Genomic DNA, 17,191 nt, shown 5'->3' with positions numbered 1-17,191 from the left:
TCCCTTCTGGCTTGCAGAGTTTCTGCTGAAAGGTCAGCTGTTAATGTTATGCATATTCCCTTTATGTTATTTGTTGCTTTTCCCTTGCTGCTTTTAATATGTTTTCTTTGTATTTAATTTTTGATAGTTTGATTAATATGTGTCTTGGCGTGTTTCTCCTTGGATTTACCCTGTATGGGACTCTCTGTGCTTCCTGGACTTGATTGACTATTTCCTTTCCCATGTTAGGGAAGTTTTCAACTATAATCTCTTAAAATATTTTCTCAGACCCTTTCTTTTTCTCTTCTTCTTCTGGGACCCTATCATTTGAATGTTGGAGCATTTAATGTTGTCCCAGAGGTCTCTGAGACTATCCTCAGTTCTTTTTATTCGTTTTTTCTTTATTTTGCTCTGCAGTAGTTATTTCCACTATTTTATCTTCCAGGTCACTTATCCGTTCTTCTGCCTCAGTTATTCTGCTATTGATTCCTTCTAGAGAATTTTTCATTTCATTTATTGTGTTGTTCATCAGTGTTTGTTTGCTCTTTAGTACTTCTAGTTCCTTGTTAAACGTTTCTTGTATTTTCTCCATTCTATTTCCAAGATTTTGGATCATCTTTACTATCATTACTCTGAATTCTTTTTCAGGCAGACTGCCTATTTCCTCTTCATTTGTTTGGTCTGGTGGGTTTCTACCTTGCTCCTTCATCTGCTGCATATTTCTCTGTCTTCTCATTTTGCTTAACTTACTGTGTTTGGGGTTTCCTTTTCACAGGCTGCAGTTTCGTAGCTCCCGTTGCTTTTGGTGTCTGCCCCCAGTCGGTAAGGTTGGTTCAGTGACTTGTGTAGGCTTCCTGGTGGAGGGGACTGGTGCCTGTGTTCTGATGGATGGGGCTCGATCTTGTCTTTCTGTTGGGCAGGGTTGCATCCAGTGGTGAGTTTTGGGGTGTCGTTAACTTAGTGTGATTTTAGGCAGCCTCCCTGCTAATGGGTGTGCTTGTGTTCCTGTCTTGCTAGTTGTTTGGCATGGGGTATCCAGACTGGAGCTTGCTGGCCGTTGGGTGGAGCTGGGTCTTAGCATTGAGACAGAGATCTCTGGGAGACCTCTCACCAATTGATATTACATGGGGCCTGGAGGTCTCTGGTGGTCCAGTGTCCTGAACTCAGCACAACAGGCCAGAGCACCAAGACCCTGTCAGCCACACGGCTTAGGGAAGCCTTCAGCCAAACAGAAACATCGTGAACAGAGCGCACACCTATAGAAACCCTCTGGTAGTTTCCATTCCTTTCTCTATCTATGTATTTTAAATTTATTTAATAAACTGTATTTTAGGCATCTTAATTTGGTCTGTGAGCTTTCGTATTCCAGGACTTCTGGGATAGCTTGCCTGGTAGAGTACTTGAAGGCTTCTGCAGCCCAGGGTAGTTTTCCACATTACAACATATATAGTAGAAGGAAATGATAAATTTCAATTGGAGCTTAGTGAAAACAAAGATGTAATTTTTCCCCATCCAAGTTCATGGATGTGGAGTTCAAGTTCCAGTTTGTGGAGGAGTTAAATGCTCTAGTCCTAAGGCAAGCTATGTGGCCTGCTAGAAAGCCAGTGGTTACATTTGTTACAGATTTTTAGAGTATTTTTGATCAGATAGCTATTGTAATGGGGAAAGGATAGCCTAACCTTTATGTGCCAAGTAGAAATTTTATCTGTTTGAGAGGCTACCTCACTATATACATCAGGAGTCCTTTCTGACTTTCAAAAGAAAAAGTCATGGTCACCTAGAGGTCAGATTCATAGACCACATGCATCACTTGATTGGGATATTAGAAGTACAGGAAATGAGGCTTGTCCCTATTAACTCCCCAGAGTGTCCTGGAACATGTACCCCCAGAATTAGGATATCATGGTGTTTCCTAATTACTGTGAAACTTCTTCTAGGTCCTAACCTGGGATCCATGAAATAACCCTGACTTCCCCATATCAGTTAAATCACTTTATGTTGGGCAATTCTCTCAACCTCACTGAAGTTCAGATCTTACATTTATAAAATGAGGAAATTTGCATTTTACGTATTCTAGAAGGTGAACTTTAGTACTGCCAGAGCTGTGATTACATTTATAACAAAGATAAATCTCAAGGCAGCCTTGGGCATTCTTGCTGGAAAAAGGCAGAATACTTACTTAATGAGAATTTTATTTCTGGTCCAGGAAATTTCAGGCTGAGGATAGGATTCCACTGCACACATGAAAGTAGCCACTTCTTCAACTAAGGCATCCACTGTTTCAAGAGGAGTGGTGATGACAGGGGCTGAAAGGAGAGGAGAAATCAGATGAGAGCATTCTACAGTACTGCTTACTAACTCTTCTGTAAGTAGTCAGAGGCCACCACATACCTGAATGAGAATGACATTTCCCCATAGTAGAAATTTGCCAAAAGGAAGGAAAAATTTTGTGCAGAGGATTTTGTTGCTACTTCTAAAGTAGGCATTTGAGAATCAAAAGAGAAGGCTTTCAGGAGAGTCGGACTTAGATTTATTATATATGGGTAGAGGCAGATCCAGGTTTTGTGAAGTTCAAAGTTATATAATTTAGGTGTTCTTTTTAAGAAAAAATGTATAAAATTATTAATACAAAATGTCTGTTGCCTCCCTAACACCAATCAACTTGAAGGGAAGTGTCACTGAAGGGAAGTCAAAGTGAAAAGAGAAAGCAATCTTAACAATTCCTGTTTAAAAACAATTTTTCCCAAATTTTGTTAAAACGTATGTTTATATGAACACATTGCTAGAAACCACCAGAGGTCTTAGAAGGGGGCTCCTGTAAATGAGAGGCTTTGAAGGTGAAGGTTCATCAGATTTATAAAGAATTCACATCTGAATTATGAGTAGATTAGAAAAAGACTCAATAATGAAAAGACAACCCAAACAACAAATGAGCAAAGGATATGAACTGACCTGTCTCCAAAGAATGTGTACAGATGGACAACAAGCATGTAAAAAGATGCTCAACATCATTAGCTATTAAGGAAATGCAAACCAAAACCTCAGTAAGATACTAGTTTACACACACTGGAATGGTTATAATAAAAAAGAAATATAACAACAAATACTGGCAAGGATGTGGAAAAATTAGAACCTTTGTGCATTGTTGGTGGGAATGTAAAATGGCACAGCCACTGTGGAAAACAGGATGGTGGTTCCTCAGATAAGCATAGAATTAATATATGATCCAGCAATTCCACTTCTGGATATATGCCCAAAAGAACTGAAAGCAGAGACTCAGATATTTGTCCATCCACGTTCAAAGCAACATTACTCATAGTAGCCAAAAGGTGGAGCAACCCAAGTGTCTGCCAACAGATTAATGGATAAACAAGATGTGGTATATCCATTCAACGAAATCTTATTTGACAATAAGAAGAAACAAAGTATTGATACATGCTACAACACGGGTGAAACTTGGAAACAATAAACTAAGTGAAAGAAGCCAGTCACAAGAACGACATACTGTACAATTTCATTTATATAAAATATCCAGAATAGTCATTATCTGTAGAGACAGAAAATACATGAGTGATTGTCTAGGAATTGGGAAGAGGATGGAGGGCTTAGGGAGTAATCTATGGCTAAGGATGCAGGATTTCAAATAGGTGTAATAAGAATGTTCTAAAATCGATTATGATGATGAATGCACAGCTCTGTGAACCGTATACTTTACCCAAAGAGACTGGTATGGTATGTGAATTATATCTCAGTAAAGCTGGGGGTTTTGTTTGTTTGTTTTTGCTTGGGGTGTGTGTGTGTGTGTGTGTGTGTGTGTGTGTGTGTGTGTGTTACAAAAAGACAAAAGGAAGAGAGGCCATAAACATGGTCCCTCTCTCCTCCCACCTCCATGAAATGAGGGTCACCTGGCTTAGAAGAATTGGGGAGGAAAGAGAAGTTAAGAAGGATGAGAATGTGTTGGTAAAGGGATGCACCCCACTTCAATTTACAAATCTGTGAATCCCACCAAAACAAAGGGGTGAGGTCCTGGTCACCTCAAGGGTTTGATGGTGTGAGAAAGTGCCGGCCCCTGTATTTGGGTGAGTCTGAAAATCTACCCCATTGTATAATCTGATTTAAAATAATTATCATCACTGCTTTGTTATTATTTATCAAAGATTTATTTACGATTTTTCATGGAGCAGGCACTGGGTTGACTAGAAGCAAAAAGATGTGTAAAGCACATCTCTGCCTGGTAAGAGTCCACAATATAGATGATAAGGTAGGATAGATACATAAAATGATCAGCTATAATAATCAGTTATGCCTGCTATCCTGGCATAATTATTAATAGTACCCCCATACTCCAAAAATACCTGAGTTTGGACAGTAAATTATGTGGTCATTTTAGTTAAAATGCAAGGTGCCTAGGAAAGCCAAGTAAGTAGTGTGAGCAATATTTTAGATGCAGGGTAGGGGGTGACAGCCCCATAAAACAAGAAAAAACTGGCACATTGGCCATTTAAAAATGCATCCAGGACTTCCCTGGTGGCACAGTGGTTGAGAGTCCGCCTGCCGATGCAGGGGACACAGGTTCGTGCCCCGGTCCGGGAAGATCCCACATGCCGCAGAGCGGCTAGGCCCGTGAGCCATGGCCACTGAGCCTGCGCGTCCGGAGCCTGTGCTCCGCAACGGGAGAGGCCACAACAGTGAAAGGCCCGCGCACCGCAAAAAAAAGAAATTAAAAAAAATGCCTACAGTGTCTAAATGAAACTTATTTTTTTCAGTAAACTCAGAGGCAAACTCATTGGCTGAGAGTAAGGGAAATGGTGGTTGGGAGTGTCCACTTAGCCCATATCTCTTTCGTAAGTGTTATTCTTTTCTTAAGGTCCAGTTTAAGCATCATCTCCTCCCAATCTCCCTGACTTCCTAGATAGAACCAAATGCCCTTTTCTTTAACCTTGGGTCATCCTATATATGTCACTCATAGCACTTGCCACACAGATGCTATTAGAATGATTTATGTCTTTGTCCCACACTCAGTTATAAAAACCTTAAGCTTTGGGTCAGGGACCATGTCTCAGACCTCTCTCTATCTGGAGGGCTAGCACACTGACTAATGTATTGTTTAAATGAACTAAACTCTATTACTGAGGCCTTTATAAAAGGCATAAATTTTTTAAAAGGTTGAGAGAAAGTAGGTGAAAGAAGAGGGCAGAATTTTTAGGTGAAATGACATCTTTTATATCTAGGCAGCAAGGCCCCCCTTTTCCCAACTTTGCACTAAAATGGCCATTAATATACAGAATGCTGTACAAAGAAATAAAGAAATTAAAAGTATTAAAGAATAGTTAAGAGACATAAAGACAGGCACTAATAAACTTCTAACAGAAGTTCCAAAAAAAATAAAATAGAAGAAATGGCACAGAAGTAATATGTAAAGGGATAAATCACTGATCATTTTTCAAAAGTGAAACAAAAAGCAGAAATATTCACATTGAAAGTTTCCACTAAGCATCAAGCCAGATAAAGAAAAATAAATTCATCCTTAGATACACTGGATTAAAACTGTAGAAAATTTAAGATCAAGAAAATCTTAAACCTTACTAGAAAGAAAAGATCAGTCACCTTAAGAAGAATGCCAATTAGGCTAACCTGATATTACTTGGCAACAGTTGATACCAAAAGGCAATGGACCAGTATTTTTAAAAGGCTGAGAAAAAAATAACTGTTAGTCTGGAATTCTATAGCCAGCTTAGATAATCATTTTTTTTTAAAATGAAGACAAAGTAAATACACAGACAAATGCTGAGAGTATTTACCACTGAGACCTTCTCTGAAACAGTTACTGAAAGTATATAAACTCCATAAGAAATAACTTGTACCCCAAAGAAAGGGGCCAGTGATGAGAAACTGTAGTTAGCATAGATGGTGGTAAAAAATAATTGCAATTTTCGACACTGTGGAATATATATTTTTTAAACTCAATAATTTTTGTGTTTAAAAAAAGAGTGGAACTAGAATTCTAGACAAACAATTATAAGATGAAAGTTTAGGGAAGAAGTTCAGCAGATTGTTAAAACATTCTAAGTTCTTTACCGTAAGCAGGAAGATGACAGAAACACTGAATAACTCTAAACATGGGGAGAAAATATATGGTTAGAGACATATTGTTAAAATTTCATTAATGCTTACCACTAAAATAATAGATTAAAACCCCAAACTTCCAGAGTAGCAGAAGAAAAAAGAGACTAGAACTGTATCAATTAAAAAAAAATGATGAAGAAGCAGAAAAGGATAAATAAGCCAAGAAAAGGTATAGTTAACAGAAGACACAAATTAATGTGGAAGAAACATGGCCAAATATATCAGAAATCACAGTAAACACCCATGGTATAAACTGATCTATGGAAAGGCAGACACTATCATACAGGATTAAAAAACACAAAAGACATGCCTAAATAAATTAAAACAGAAACATTGGATATAAAGAGAATGGAAAATATATACGAAGTAAACAAAACAAAGTGATAAAGCAATAAAGTAGTACTAATATAAGAAAAAATGGAATATGAGGTGATAAGTAAGCCTTTGAAGAATGAAGAGAAATACTACTTAATGATAAAAGGAGCAATCCATCAGGAAGATACAACAATCATGAAGCTTAATTATTTAAAAATATAGACTCAAACAAAGCCCAAACTAAAATTAATATTACCAGAAGATATTACAATGAAGTAATAGGCTACTAAATTTTTAAAGAAGATTACACACACACACACACACACACACAAGAGTGGAAAAATGAATGAGGAGCAAAATGTTATAATCATTTACCTCCTAGTTGTGGGCATTATGTGTAACTTTGTATTTTGTTTTGCCGTACCTTACAGCAAAGTATTACAGGAAAATACTATATAATATTTAAAAATATATAAAATTAATATATATTATCTTTGTAATAAAAAATTATAGGACATAAATCAGAAGGCCACAGAAATGTTAATTTTCCAATGCAGTGGAAGCAAATTTGTAATGGATAACACAGTTTGAGAAAGTCAGTCTCTTAAGAAAGAAAGCAGATTTTTCTAAACAACTAATGAATGAAATAAGCAATCAATTGCATAATCACATAGATATTGAGAGATTAAAAAACAAAAAATATTATAGTAAGGTCATGGGATGCAAGTAATGATGGTTAACTGATAGTATTGAATGCTTTCATTGTTTAAAAAGAGAGCCTGTTGAGGAACTAGACGGTAAGAGGTTCTAGCACAGGACTTGAATTCAAGTCCCTGCTCCGTCACTTACTTCCCACTCACTTAACTAGTTGCCTTGGCATCTTCAGCTGTAGACGGAGATAATAAAACCACCGCATAGGCTTGTCATGAGGATTAAGTAAGTGAATATACATAATGCATTTAACATTGTCCTTGGTCCATATGGAACACTCTGTGTTATTTGATTCCTATAATTTAGAGACAGAAACCTGAACTATTCAGTTGTTCTCCTGGTTGCTGTATTACCTGCAAATTACCAATAATACTTCTAGGAGTCTATCCCAAGGAAATAATCCCCAAATGGAAAGGCATATAGATGAATTTCACTGCACAAAAATAGATTAATTGTACTAAATTGTACTAATTGTGTGAAAGTGGAAGAAGAGTTAGGCACACAGCTTTGTCTTCTAGCTGTGGTCTGCTGGAGCTGGCTTGTACTGGCTTGCAAGAGTCACGTGTTAATTTCTCAGAAATTTAACAAGATAATGGAATAGAGCCATTATTAGAAACTGAATTATATAAATTTGATTAAATTGTGTTAAAAACAAAGTAATAATACTCAACATTTATCACTTTCTAATTATTTTTCTATATTTTACTATTATCTATGTTCTTGTGGTTATTTACATCTAATGTCTGTAGAAATTGTAGGTGTGCTACTATACATCTCCTCCCAACTCAGTGTTTGTTGGTACCTGGAAATTGGCTGTGACTGGAGCATTTATACAGCAGTCAACAAATGTAACATATCAGGGCCTTTTTTTCCTCAGAGAGGCAAATGTTCAACATACATTAGCAACTGTTATCTAAACAGGATACTATTTACACAGTCACTGTAAATGGTACTTTGGAGATATTGATGATATAAAATATGCTCATGCTTTAGTGGCAGGGAGCAGAATTGCATAAACAATCTTATTATGATATCTTTTTTTAGGATATGTAGAAAAAAATGGAAGAAAATATATCAATATCTTTACAGTCCTGGAAGTGTAGGTGATTTTCTCTTTTAAACTTTTGTATATTTTGTGTTTTTAATATCATTCTTAATGGCCGTGAATTATTTTTACCCAAAGCTCCAAACTTTATTCATTAGTTTCTTCTCATTCAACATGCAGATGCAGAAGTGACAGAGTTAACAGACATATTATCTTTCCAACGAGGCAACACAAACTCTGTTGAGATCAGTTAAGATCAAAGAAGTAAATCTTAGAATGTCTTGATAAACTTAGACATGGAGAAATACATGAGCTCTTACTAAGAACAGCTTCCCTTATGTTCAGTGGCATGACAGTTTCATGTGAGATTTGATTCTGTTTTTAATAATTTTAGCATCTAAAACTGATTAAAAACCTGCTATCAGCCATGCATTATACTTTTCATTCATGCTCTCATTTATGTATCACAACAAACGTAAAGGCAGATACTTTTATTATTCCCATTGGCAGATGAGGAATGAGGGCGACGAATTGTTCAACAACTTGTCTAAACAAAACAAAAGCAGGAAGTGATAGAACTGAACTTCAAAGTTAAGTTTGATTTAAAGTACCTATCTTTTAACTCTAAGCTATACCATGTCTTCAGTGTGGTACTAGTTACAGAAAGGGGAAAAACATGATTGACACCAATATCAATATCAATACCTATAGGCAGAGTATAGTCAGTTAAGTCCACTTTGCCCATATTCCAAAATTACCCAAACAAATCTGCTTTCAGATTTTTACTGGCACAATCACATAGTTGTATTTAATGACATTTGTTGACTCAGCAGACCGTCTCCTGTTTGCTTTCATTCTACTATCCAGCTTTCATCTCAGCCAGGGCCTGTTTAAACTAGGACACTATTTCTTCCCTCAATCCAAGGACCACATGAACAACAAATACATGAAAATAAACACAATGCTTTTCTGTACCCAAAGAGTAACTTAACTTGGATACTAGCTGCTGAGAAGGATATGATATTACCCTTTTATGGGCTGTAGCACATGGCCATTGACATACCAACTTCTGATTGACCAGCTGCTGACTGACATAACCAAATGACTGAATAAACAAAGAAGTCAGGTGTATTTGCTCCTTTCTGTTCTGGTATAATTAGGGCTCAGACTTGGAACATATTCATGCTTTTCTAACATCATGAATACAGTATTGTTTTTTCGGTATGACAAAACACTTTGGTGTCGGAAATTTTTCAAATCCCCCAAAGAAAGAGGATGTTCAGTATTGCTCATCATTTGGCATATCTTAGAAACTGACACATTTATTCTGCTGGTGATGTAATTAAACATAAGTTATTTTTTATTATGATGTCTTTGGAACTTGTAAGGTTCATTGATCATCTCAATAATTATTGTTATCTCACTTATTAATACCGTATCATTAATTCTTTGTCACAGAACACACTGTTGGTCCTTGCCTTCAGGAATGACACTGGGGACAGGCAGGTAGGAATTCTGGGTCAGCCTGTTAGAATTTCTGAAATGACCTCTCCTGGGGGGCATTCCTTTGGGATTAAGAGATGATTTCATAGGGACTCATCTAAAATGTGCTTGTTCCCCAGAAGTGATCACGCCACCAATCATTGACAATCCTTAGCATAGTACATAACATTGTAAATTGAGCACTGGTAGGTCCTTCATTTTAGGAGAAAACTGAGGCTTACAGTGACTACATGCTTTCCCTAAAGACACACAGAAAGGCATTGGGGACTAGAAAAGGAACTCGATTGTAACATTCTCTTTCAGACCTGCAATATCCTTGTTTCACTTTCTTCATTATTTGACCTAGACGACATGGTATGTTGCCAGATAATCTCAGCTCCCTTACTCTCTAGTCCTTTAGCTGCACTGACCCTGGAAAGTACCAATCTTGAACTAATCCAACCAGCTGTCTTCACTGCTCATATGTTCATAAAGTATTGTTGGATAAAGTGAAACAACAGTGCAGATCAGGACCATGATGGGCATGCAGTCTCCAGTCCCAGCGGGTCCTCAGCATGGACATATGGTCCTTCTACATTATCGGATACACTTCTCTCATCTTCCTGAATGGGACCATTTCCTTGAGGTCCTCTAGGCATCCCTTACTTGTCACTTTCCCCCAATAATCTCACGTCCTATTTCACTGAGAAGTTGCCTACTTCACCTTTTGAAATATGGTAGAAATCTTGCCATTTCTTCTCTTTTTCTGTTCTTTAAGGTCAATAATATTTAAAGCAACTGTGTTTCCGCAAATGTGGAATGAGTTACTCTTTCAATATACGTTAGTATAAAACATTCATCCAGGACTTGGTATCCTAGATTTCAGTGACAGCTGTGCCTATCTGACTTAGTCATGTGTCGAATTTGTGAATTCTATCCCTGTAGACATACGATTTAGAAGAAGAAGTTACTAAAATATACCTCAGGTTAAATCACTTGCGACTCAAGAGCTTCTAGGTATGGTAGTTATGGGGTAATTTTAAAGCTGGAATTTGGACAGGAGTTCTTTGTGCATAGCATGTTAACAAATTCAGGGCTGCTTACATGAACTACTATACTCCTACAGAAAATCCCACTATACACTTCATACTCCCTGATAAAGCGTTAAATATTATTGAAGAATGTGGTTAAGGCGAATGTTCAGTGAAATGGTGACTATTTTCATACATGACAGTTTATAAAACTTTCCTCCTTATGGTTTGATACTGAGCTCATGATTGAAAGTATTACTAGTTGAAATGATTCAGAAAGATAGTGACTTTTCCCTTTGTCTTTGAACATTAGGAATATCAATTAAATTAAAACTATAACGATACACTATTAATTTTACAAAGTTGGTTATTAATTTTATGGAGGAAATCCTATGCCGATGGTTGGAAAAGAACCCATGGAATACTCTTGCAGTATTTTAATTGTGTCGGTTTATTTTGTGATATATTATGCTGCAGACGCCTTGATTCATTCATGCTAAAGGACTTAGGAAAAAGGTATACCATCTAAAAAGCCTCTTCCCATTGTTGCCTTCTGCCAAGAATAGAGAAAACAACTAGAGATATTTTGTGTAGAACAATTTCATTACTTTCAATAGTATTAAAATAATCACATATTAATGTGTTTTTTTGTACCAATATATCCCATGTACTTCAACATTTAAAATTTTAAGGATTGTGTTTTCATGATAATGTTTATTCTCAGAACTGGTAAGTGTAGTTAATGAATGTTTGCTCTTCCAGGCCTGGTGTTTTGGCTAAGGCTGATGTTAAACCCATATTAATTTACATTTTTTAATAATACTCAAATACTCTCTTTGAGTAGGTAGGCAAAAATATTTTTTTGATTTTACAGTCTAATTAAAGCAGTAAATAAATTATGAACAAATAAACAAGGTTGGGGTAACAATCTGGCTATTTTATTTAGAAGTCAGGGTCTTGGCTTTGTGACATTTATGCCACCATTTTTGAAGTTTTCAAAATAAACAGTGTGCTTCATCTGTAAAGTTTGGAAGCTACAAATCTTCTCTTTCTAGAATGTAAATTAGGAGGTTGGGTTTGGTTTTTCTTTGTGCACGAGATTCTAATTTGGACCAGAAAATCAATTGTCCTGCTCCTTGTAAGACTGGATTTCAGTAAATTTTAGTATTTAACCATGTCATTTTAATGTAACTTTATGGTTTAGAATAGCACAAATAAATTTATAACAATCCATAAGTCCAGACGTCCAGGTGCTGCCTTTCCGGACATCCGTTGTATGATCAGGAAGTATTAAAATAATCTGAAGCCAATGTTAAGTCTTTCTGGCTATTATTAGCTATTTGGAAAGATCTAGATTCTCTTTTATCTGGAGCTACCTTAAAGTATTAGTTGACAATTAGACATTTAAATACATTTGAAGATACTGTTCTACTCATGTAAAATAGAAAAAGAAAGCAACAAAACAACATAAGTCTATGAAATCCGACTGTTTGTGAAGAAAGCTGTTATCTTGTTAGCATGTGAATTTTGACCTTGTGGTTCCAGAAATTCTAATGAACCACAAAATCTAAGCTATGTTTCCCATCTACATACAATATATTTTAGTACCTTCACTTATCTATACAATACAAACCTTTTCAGTTCTTTGGTAAAGTAATATGAAGGGAAAATAATGCATTTGAGTGTGTCATAAATCACAGAACCTTTTTTACTCTACTGTAATACATTTAATTTGAAAACTCTGTAGTATCATTCAATCTGCTTTCTCGTGTCTTTGTAAAAAGATTTCAATGAAGCCCCCAGTCACTTCACAAGTCACCTATTTTCCTATCTTTCTTCCTGATTTGAAATACCCTAGTCTCAGTTTCATAATACGCTGGCCAGAAACTGTGGACATTCTTGTTACTGCAACAGGTGTTTGTCAGTTTCTTAAGTTGCTTTCCTTTCCCCTGAGGTGGTGTTATTTCCGGTACATTCCAAAGGCTCTGAAAAAAACCTTTCACAGTCTCTTGCCAAACCAAATCATGGCTCCAGCCTCTAAGTTATTGAGAACCCATTGTTCTTCAGGCTTTTATCTTATAGGCACTTGTGTGCATCTTTCTCTAATTCCAATGTGGGAGGAACTAAAATATTGATTAAGAGTTTTGCAAAGCTGAAACTGAAAATGGAAATGATTTTTGTCCAGAAGCAAACACTCTGGATGTCTGGGAGTGCGGTTGATTATATTCCCGGCAAACCTGATGTGAAAAGGTTTTCATCATCCATTTAGACCACCCTGAAGTTTGACATACACATAAACAAACCGACCTCGATAACTTGCAGTCTACCTACTAATGTTTCCCCTATAAGTGAGGGCTCCACATTCACTGAATGGCTGAACTTTTTATTGCAGAACCTAAGCAGAGGAGGGATAGCAGTAGAATGGAGACCATCAATCAATTGCTTATTTATACAGTTTTCTCCCTCTGCATATACTGCACCCCTACTTCACCAAGTAAAACCCAAGCATGCCATAATATGAATCAGTCATGATCGGAACACACGCATGCACCTCAGAACTATGATAAGGCAAGAGAAGACAAGATTGCTCAAACCAACCTTTTGGAAGTTTCTCAGTCCCGCTGAAGGCAACCAAAGTAAGAATATGTACCAGTGGAATGTTGACAAGCTCTCTCATGATTAATCCAGGCTCAGGCAGCAGAAAGTTCTTTCTGGACAACACAAGGAAAATGCCCCCCCCCCCAGTTTACATTTTAAAGCATAGTTTGTTCCAAAAGGGTCGTCTGCTAATGACTGTTTGTGTCAGCAGCTCCACTGACTCTAAGTATAATCAGGAATTCTCAGACTTGGCTGTAATGATGGACACGGCCAGCTGGTGAGTATCCACTTAGGCCAGTAATGCAAGTGTAGGGCTGGAGGAACAAGGGAAAGAAAATCCCTTTAGAATCCCTTTTAAGACAGTGGTAGAAGGACAATACCAGATGCCTTTCGCAACCATCACTGGATTCCCCGAGGTATAGTTTTCCTGGTCTTCTGAGTCAGCTCACCATCCCTCCCGCACTCACCCCAGAGCCCTGGGCATATCTAATCATGACTCCTCCCCATTTCTCACTTCCCCCTCCCACATCCATCCCGTTAACAATTCCTACAGATTGCACCAACTCGATATTCCTTGATTTCCTCCCCTCCTTTGATTCCAGCTAGTCTCACCCTATCCCAACCTCCCTTTCAGACATTCATCTTCTTGGAATGACAGTGGTAACCTCCTGTCTGTTCTCTCTGCCTTGTGTCCTACTGTCCTCTAATCTCTTTTCAGATCGCCTGCCCTACTCAAAAGTCTTCAGTGGCTCTTCATCATAGAAAAAAATATTCAAACCTAGTATGACGTAGGAAGGCTCGCTGGACTCTGCCTACCTGTTTAGCCCCATCTGCTACAATCCATGCCTCTAGTTTAGTATTTAGCAACCTGGTTCCCTGTATACAGCCTTCCTGCCTCCATGAATTGTTCCTACTGTTCTCCCTTCTTGGAATGCTTTCCCCTCCTCTCCACCCAGTTAATACCTATCTCAGCTTGATCATCATCTCCTCCTGGGAGCCATCCTGGACCAAAACTCCCACATCTTCCCAAAGTTGCATTAGGTTTACCTCCTCTGGGATTCTCTGTCATTGCACTTACCACATGGTTTTAAGATTTTTTTCCGCTTGTGTTGGTGTCTCCCTCATTCTTTGGCTTCATGAGTCCACAGGGTCAGCAGCCATGGACTGTCAATTGCAGCAGATTCTTCCAAAGTGTTCTCTTACGCGAATTGCCTTTTCCCACTGCAGCAATGTGTCTTGGAGACTTTTCCATGTTAATGTACAGCACTACCTCATTATTTCTATTGGCTACATCGATTTCTAAATCGTGGAGGTATGATGGTATATTTAACCATGCCCCAACAATGTATGAGAGAATCCATTTCCCCATACTCTCGTCGACACTTACCTTTGAATGTTTACATTTAAGTAGAATAAAAAGGGTATGTCGTTGTTTTAAGTTACATGTATTCCACTCTTACTATTGGTAATGAGAATTTTTCAGGTGTTTCTTATTCATTTTCCTCTTCTGTGGCTTTTGTCTATTTTCCTCTTAGGTCATTTTTCTTTTTCTTATTAATTTATAGGAGTTTTAAAAACTACTCTGGTTGTAAATAATTTATATCATTGGTCCATTGTATATTTTGCAAATATTTTCTGTGTAGAACAGCTCTACTACCTAGCCATAGTGATTGCTTCAGAAATGGGCTTAGGGCTCAAGCTGGTTTACGGCTCAAGGTCTCCATGGTATTTTACTGGACCTAATACAAAATAAGCTCCTCTTTCTTAGATCACCGCCTGTGAGGACCAGGAAAGCCAAGGTTGTTGGAGGTTTCATGCTTCATTAACAAGAAATAGTGTGCAAAGCCAGAACGATCCATTGGATTTCCTTGTTTTTGAAATTAATAAATTCCTTTTTATTTTTTTTGCTTGGCTAATATGAATTTGATTCCTTAAATTTCAATCCAAATAGTCCTGATGTAATTTTAATAGAAGAGATATAAATTTGGTGTGGTTTCTGCTGTGAGAATACCCTGCGGATGCAACGTACTTCGTGGGAAACTTTGACATTAGCAGGATGAGCACTTTTTTTTTTTATGTGAAATTTAGGAATCAGCAGGATGAACAGAGCGGCTGTGGTTCCCATAAGCAACACTAGGGAAAGCACAGGGTTTCAGAGATTTGGGTGACTATAGATTTATGAGCTAAAGTTAAGCTCAGGATCACCACCAGCTGTTAATAAAGGGAAGTCCAAGGTGAGTGCTTCAAGGGGCCTCTATTCAAATGTCCAGGAGGAGGATTTGGGAGTGACCACTCTCCATCCTCTTCCCCTTTCCCCTAAAGTATAGAACAAGCACTGATGGTGCCCATTTTGAATCCAATAGGAATTGTACCCTCTAGACCAGTGACCCCTGGAAATTATCCCCTACTTCAAATTCTACCACAACCTGAGCCTGAAGGTGGCAACGGTACTGTGCGAAGCTAAGGGGAAACAAAACTCTGTTGAGGGAAATCCAGAATGTGTGGCTGAGGGCTGGTTTAAAATGAATCACTCTATTTCTGTTTTGCATATAAGTTCATTTGTATCATTTTTTTTAGATTCCACATATAAGCGATATCCTACGATATTTTTCTTTGTCTGCCTTACTTAGTATGATCATCTCTAGGTCCATCCATGTTGCTGCAAATGGCATGATTTCATTCTTTTTGACGGCTGAGTAATATTCCATTGTATAAATAAACCACATTTAAAAAATGATACACATGAACTTACATGCAAAACAGAAATAGACCAACAGACACAGAAAACAAACTTATGGTTACCAAAGGGGAAGTGGGGGAGGAATAAATATAGGAGTTTGGGATTAACAGATGCAAACTATTATATATACAATGGATAAACAACAAGGACCTACTGTATAGCACAGGGAAATATACTCAATATTTTGAAATAACCTATAAGGAAAAAGAATCTGAAAAAAATATATATGTATGTATGTATAACTGAATCACTTTTCTGTATATCTGAAACTAACACAACATTGTAAATCAATTATACTTCAATTGAAATAAATAAATAAAATGAATCAACTGTTGGCTAAGAGAAGCCCCTGGAGAGTGTGGCTTAGGCATGGACGCTGCAGCAGCTCCCAAAGTGTAGCAGCTGGAGGTCGTCAGCCAATCATGGTCCTTGCAGCAGTTTCTTGGAACCTGGATAGAAAATGGCCTTCCATCCTATAATACAAGCAAACCTATTCCTTGTAAAGCAGGCTCATTCAGCCACAGAGAGTGGAGGCTGGGTGCCAGCCAGTTATTTGGCTTCTTTCTTGCGCACGTGGGGAGTAAATGGGGCTGACGGCCAGTCTTCCCTTCAGTAAAATGCACTCAGTCACCAGGTAAGCTTGTCTTGCCACCTCTGGTATCTCTGCTTCTTCATCTCAAGAGCTGGCCACGAGAGCAAGCAGCACCATGCCGAGCCATATCTTGAACTATATGCTAGAATTCAACCATACAGCGGCTGATGAGACCGGCCCCATTCCTGCTGGAGTCAGCACATCCCCCAGTTAGTGCCGCTGGTCTGCACCCTGCTCTCATACATCTGCTGGGGCTTGGCAGGGAGCCCCTTCTAATTATCACAAAGGGCAATGACCTGGTTCTCTGCCTCACTGGTCGGCAGACAGTGGTTCAGAAATGCCACATGGATTGCCCTCTCCAGAAAATTCCTGGGAAGTCAAAGGGATATTCTAGAGTTCTATTTTTTACAAATGGATTTAATGTCTGATTAAATATTAGGATGGCAATTAGAGATACATCAATATTCTGGGAACATATACCTTGTAAAATTGGGAGGGACTCTTAAAATGTTTATTCAATGAGTGAATGAATTATATTAACTACCTACTGTATGCTGAACATTCAGCAGGAA

At 37.8% G+C, this 17,191-nt stretch overlaps 1 protein-coding gene across 1 annotated transcript in view; it reads right to left on the bottom strand.

Moving 5' to 3' along the window:
* The window catches only part of MUSK (muscle associated receptor tyrosine kinase), a 94,611-nt gene extending 80,947 nt beyond the window's left edge, over nt 1-13,664 (bottom strand). The window contains exons 1-2 of the mRNA XM_012532820.3: nt 13,288-13,664; nt 2,159-2,285 (exon numbers count right to left, since the gene is read on the bottom strand). Coding sequence (XP_012388274.1) covers nt 2,159-2,285; nt 13,288-13,366 — 206 coding nt within the window. The 5' untranslated portion in view covers nt 13,367-13,664. The remainder of the gene's footprint in view (nt 1-2,158; nt 2,286-13,287) is intronic.
* Between the last annotated feature and the right edge of the window lie 3,527 nt (nt 13,665-17,191).

This window comes from Orcinus orca, chromosome 6 (genome assembly GCF_937001465.1).
Source record: "Orcinus orca chromosome 6, mOrcOrc1.1, whole genome shotgun sequence".
In the NCBI taxonomy this organism is placed as follows: domain Eukaryota; kingdom Metazoa; phylum Chordata; class Mammalia; order Artiodactyla; family Delphinidae; genus Orcinus; species Orcinus orca.
Note: the sequence above shows the minus strand (reverse complement) of the source record. Positions and strands in the feature narration are given on the sequence as shown.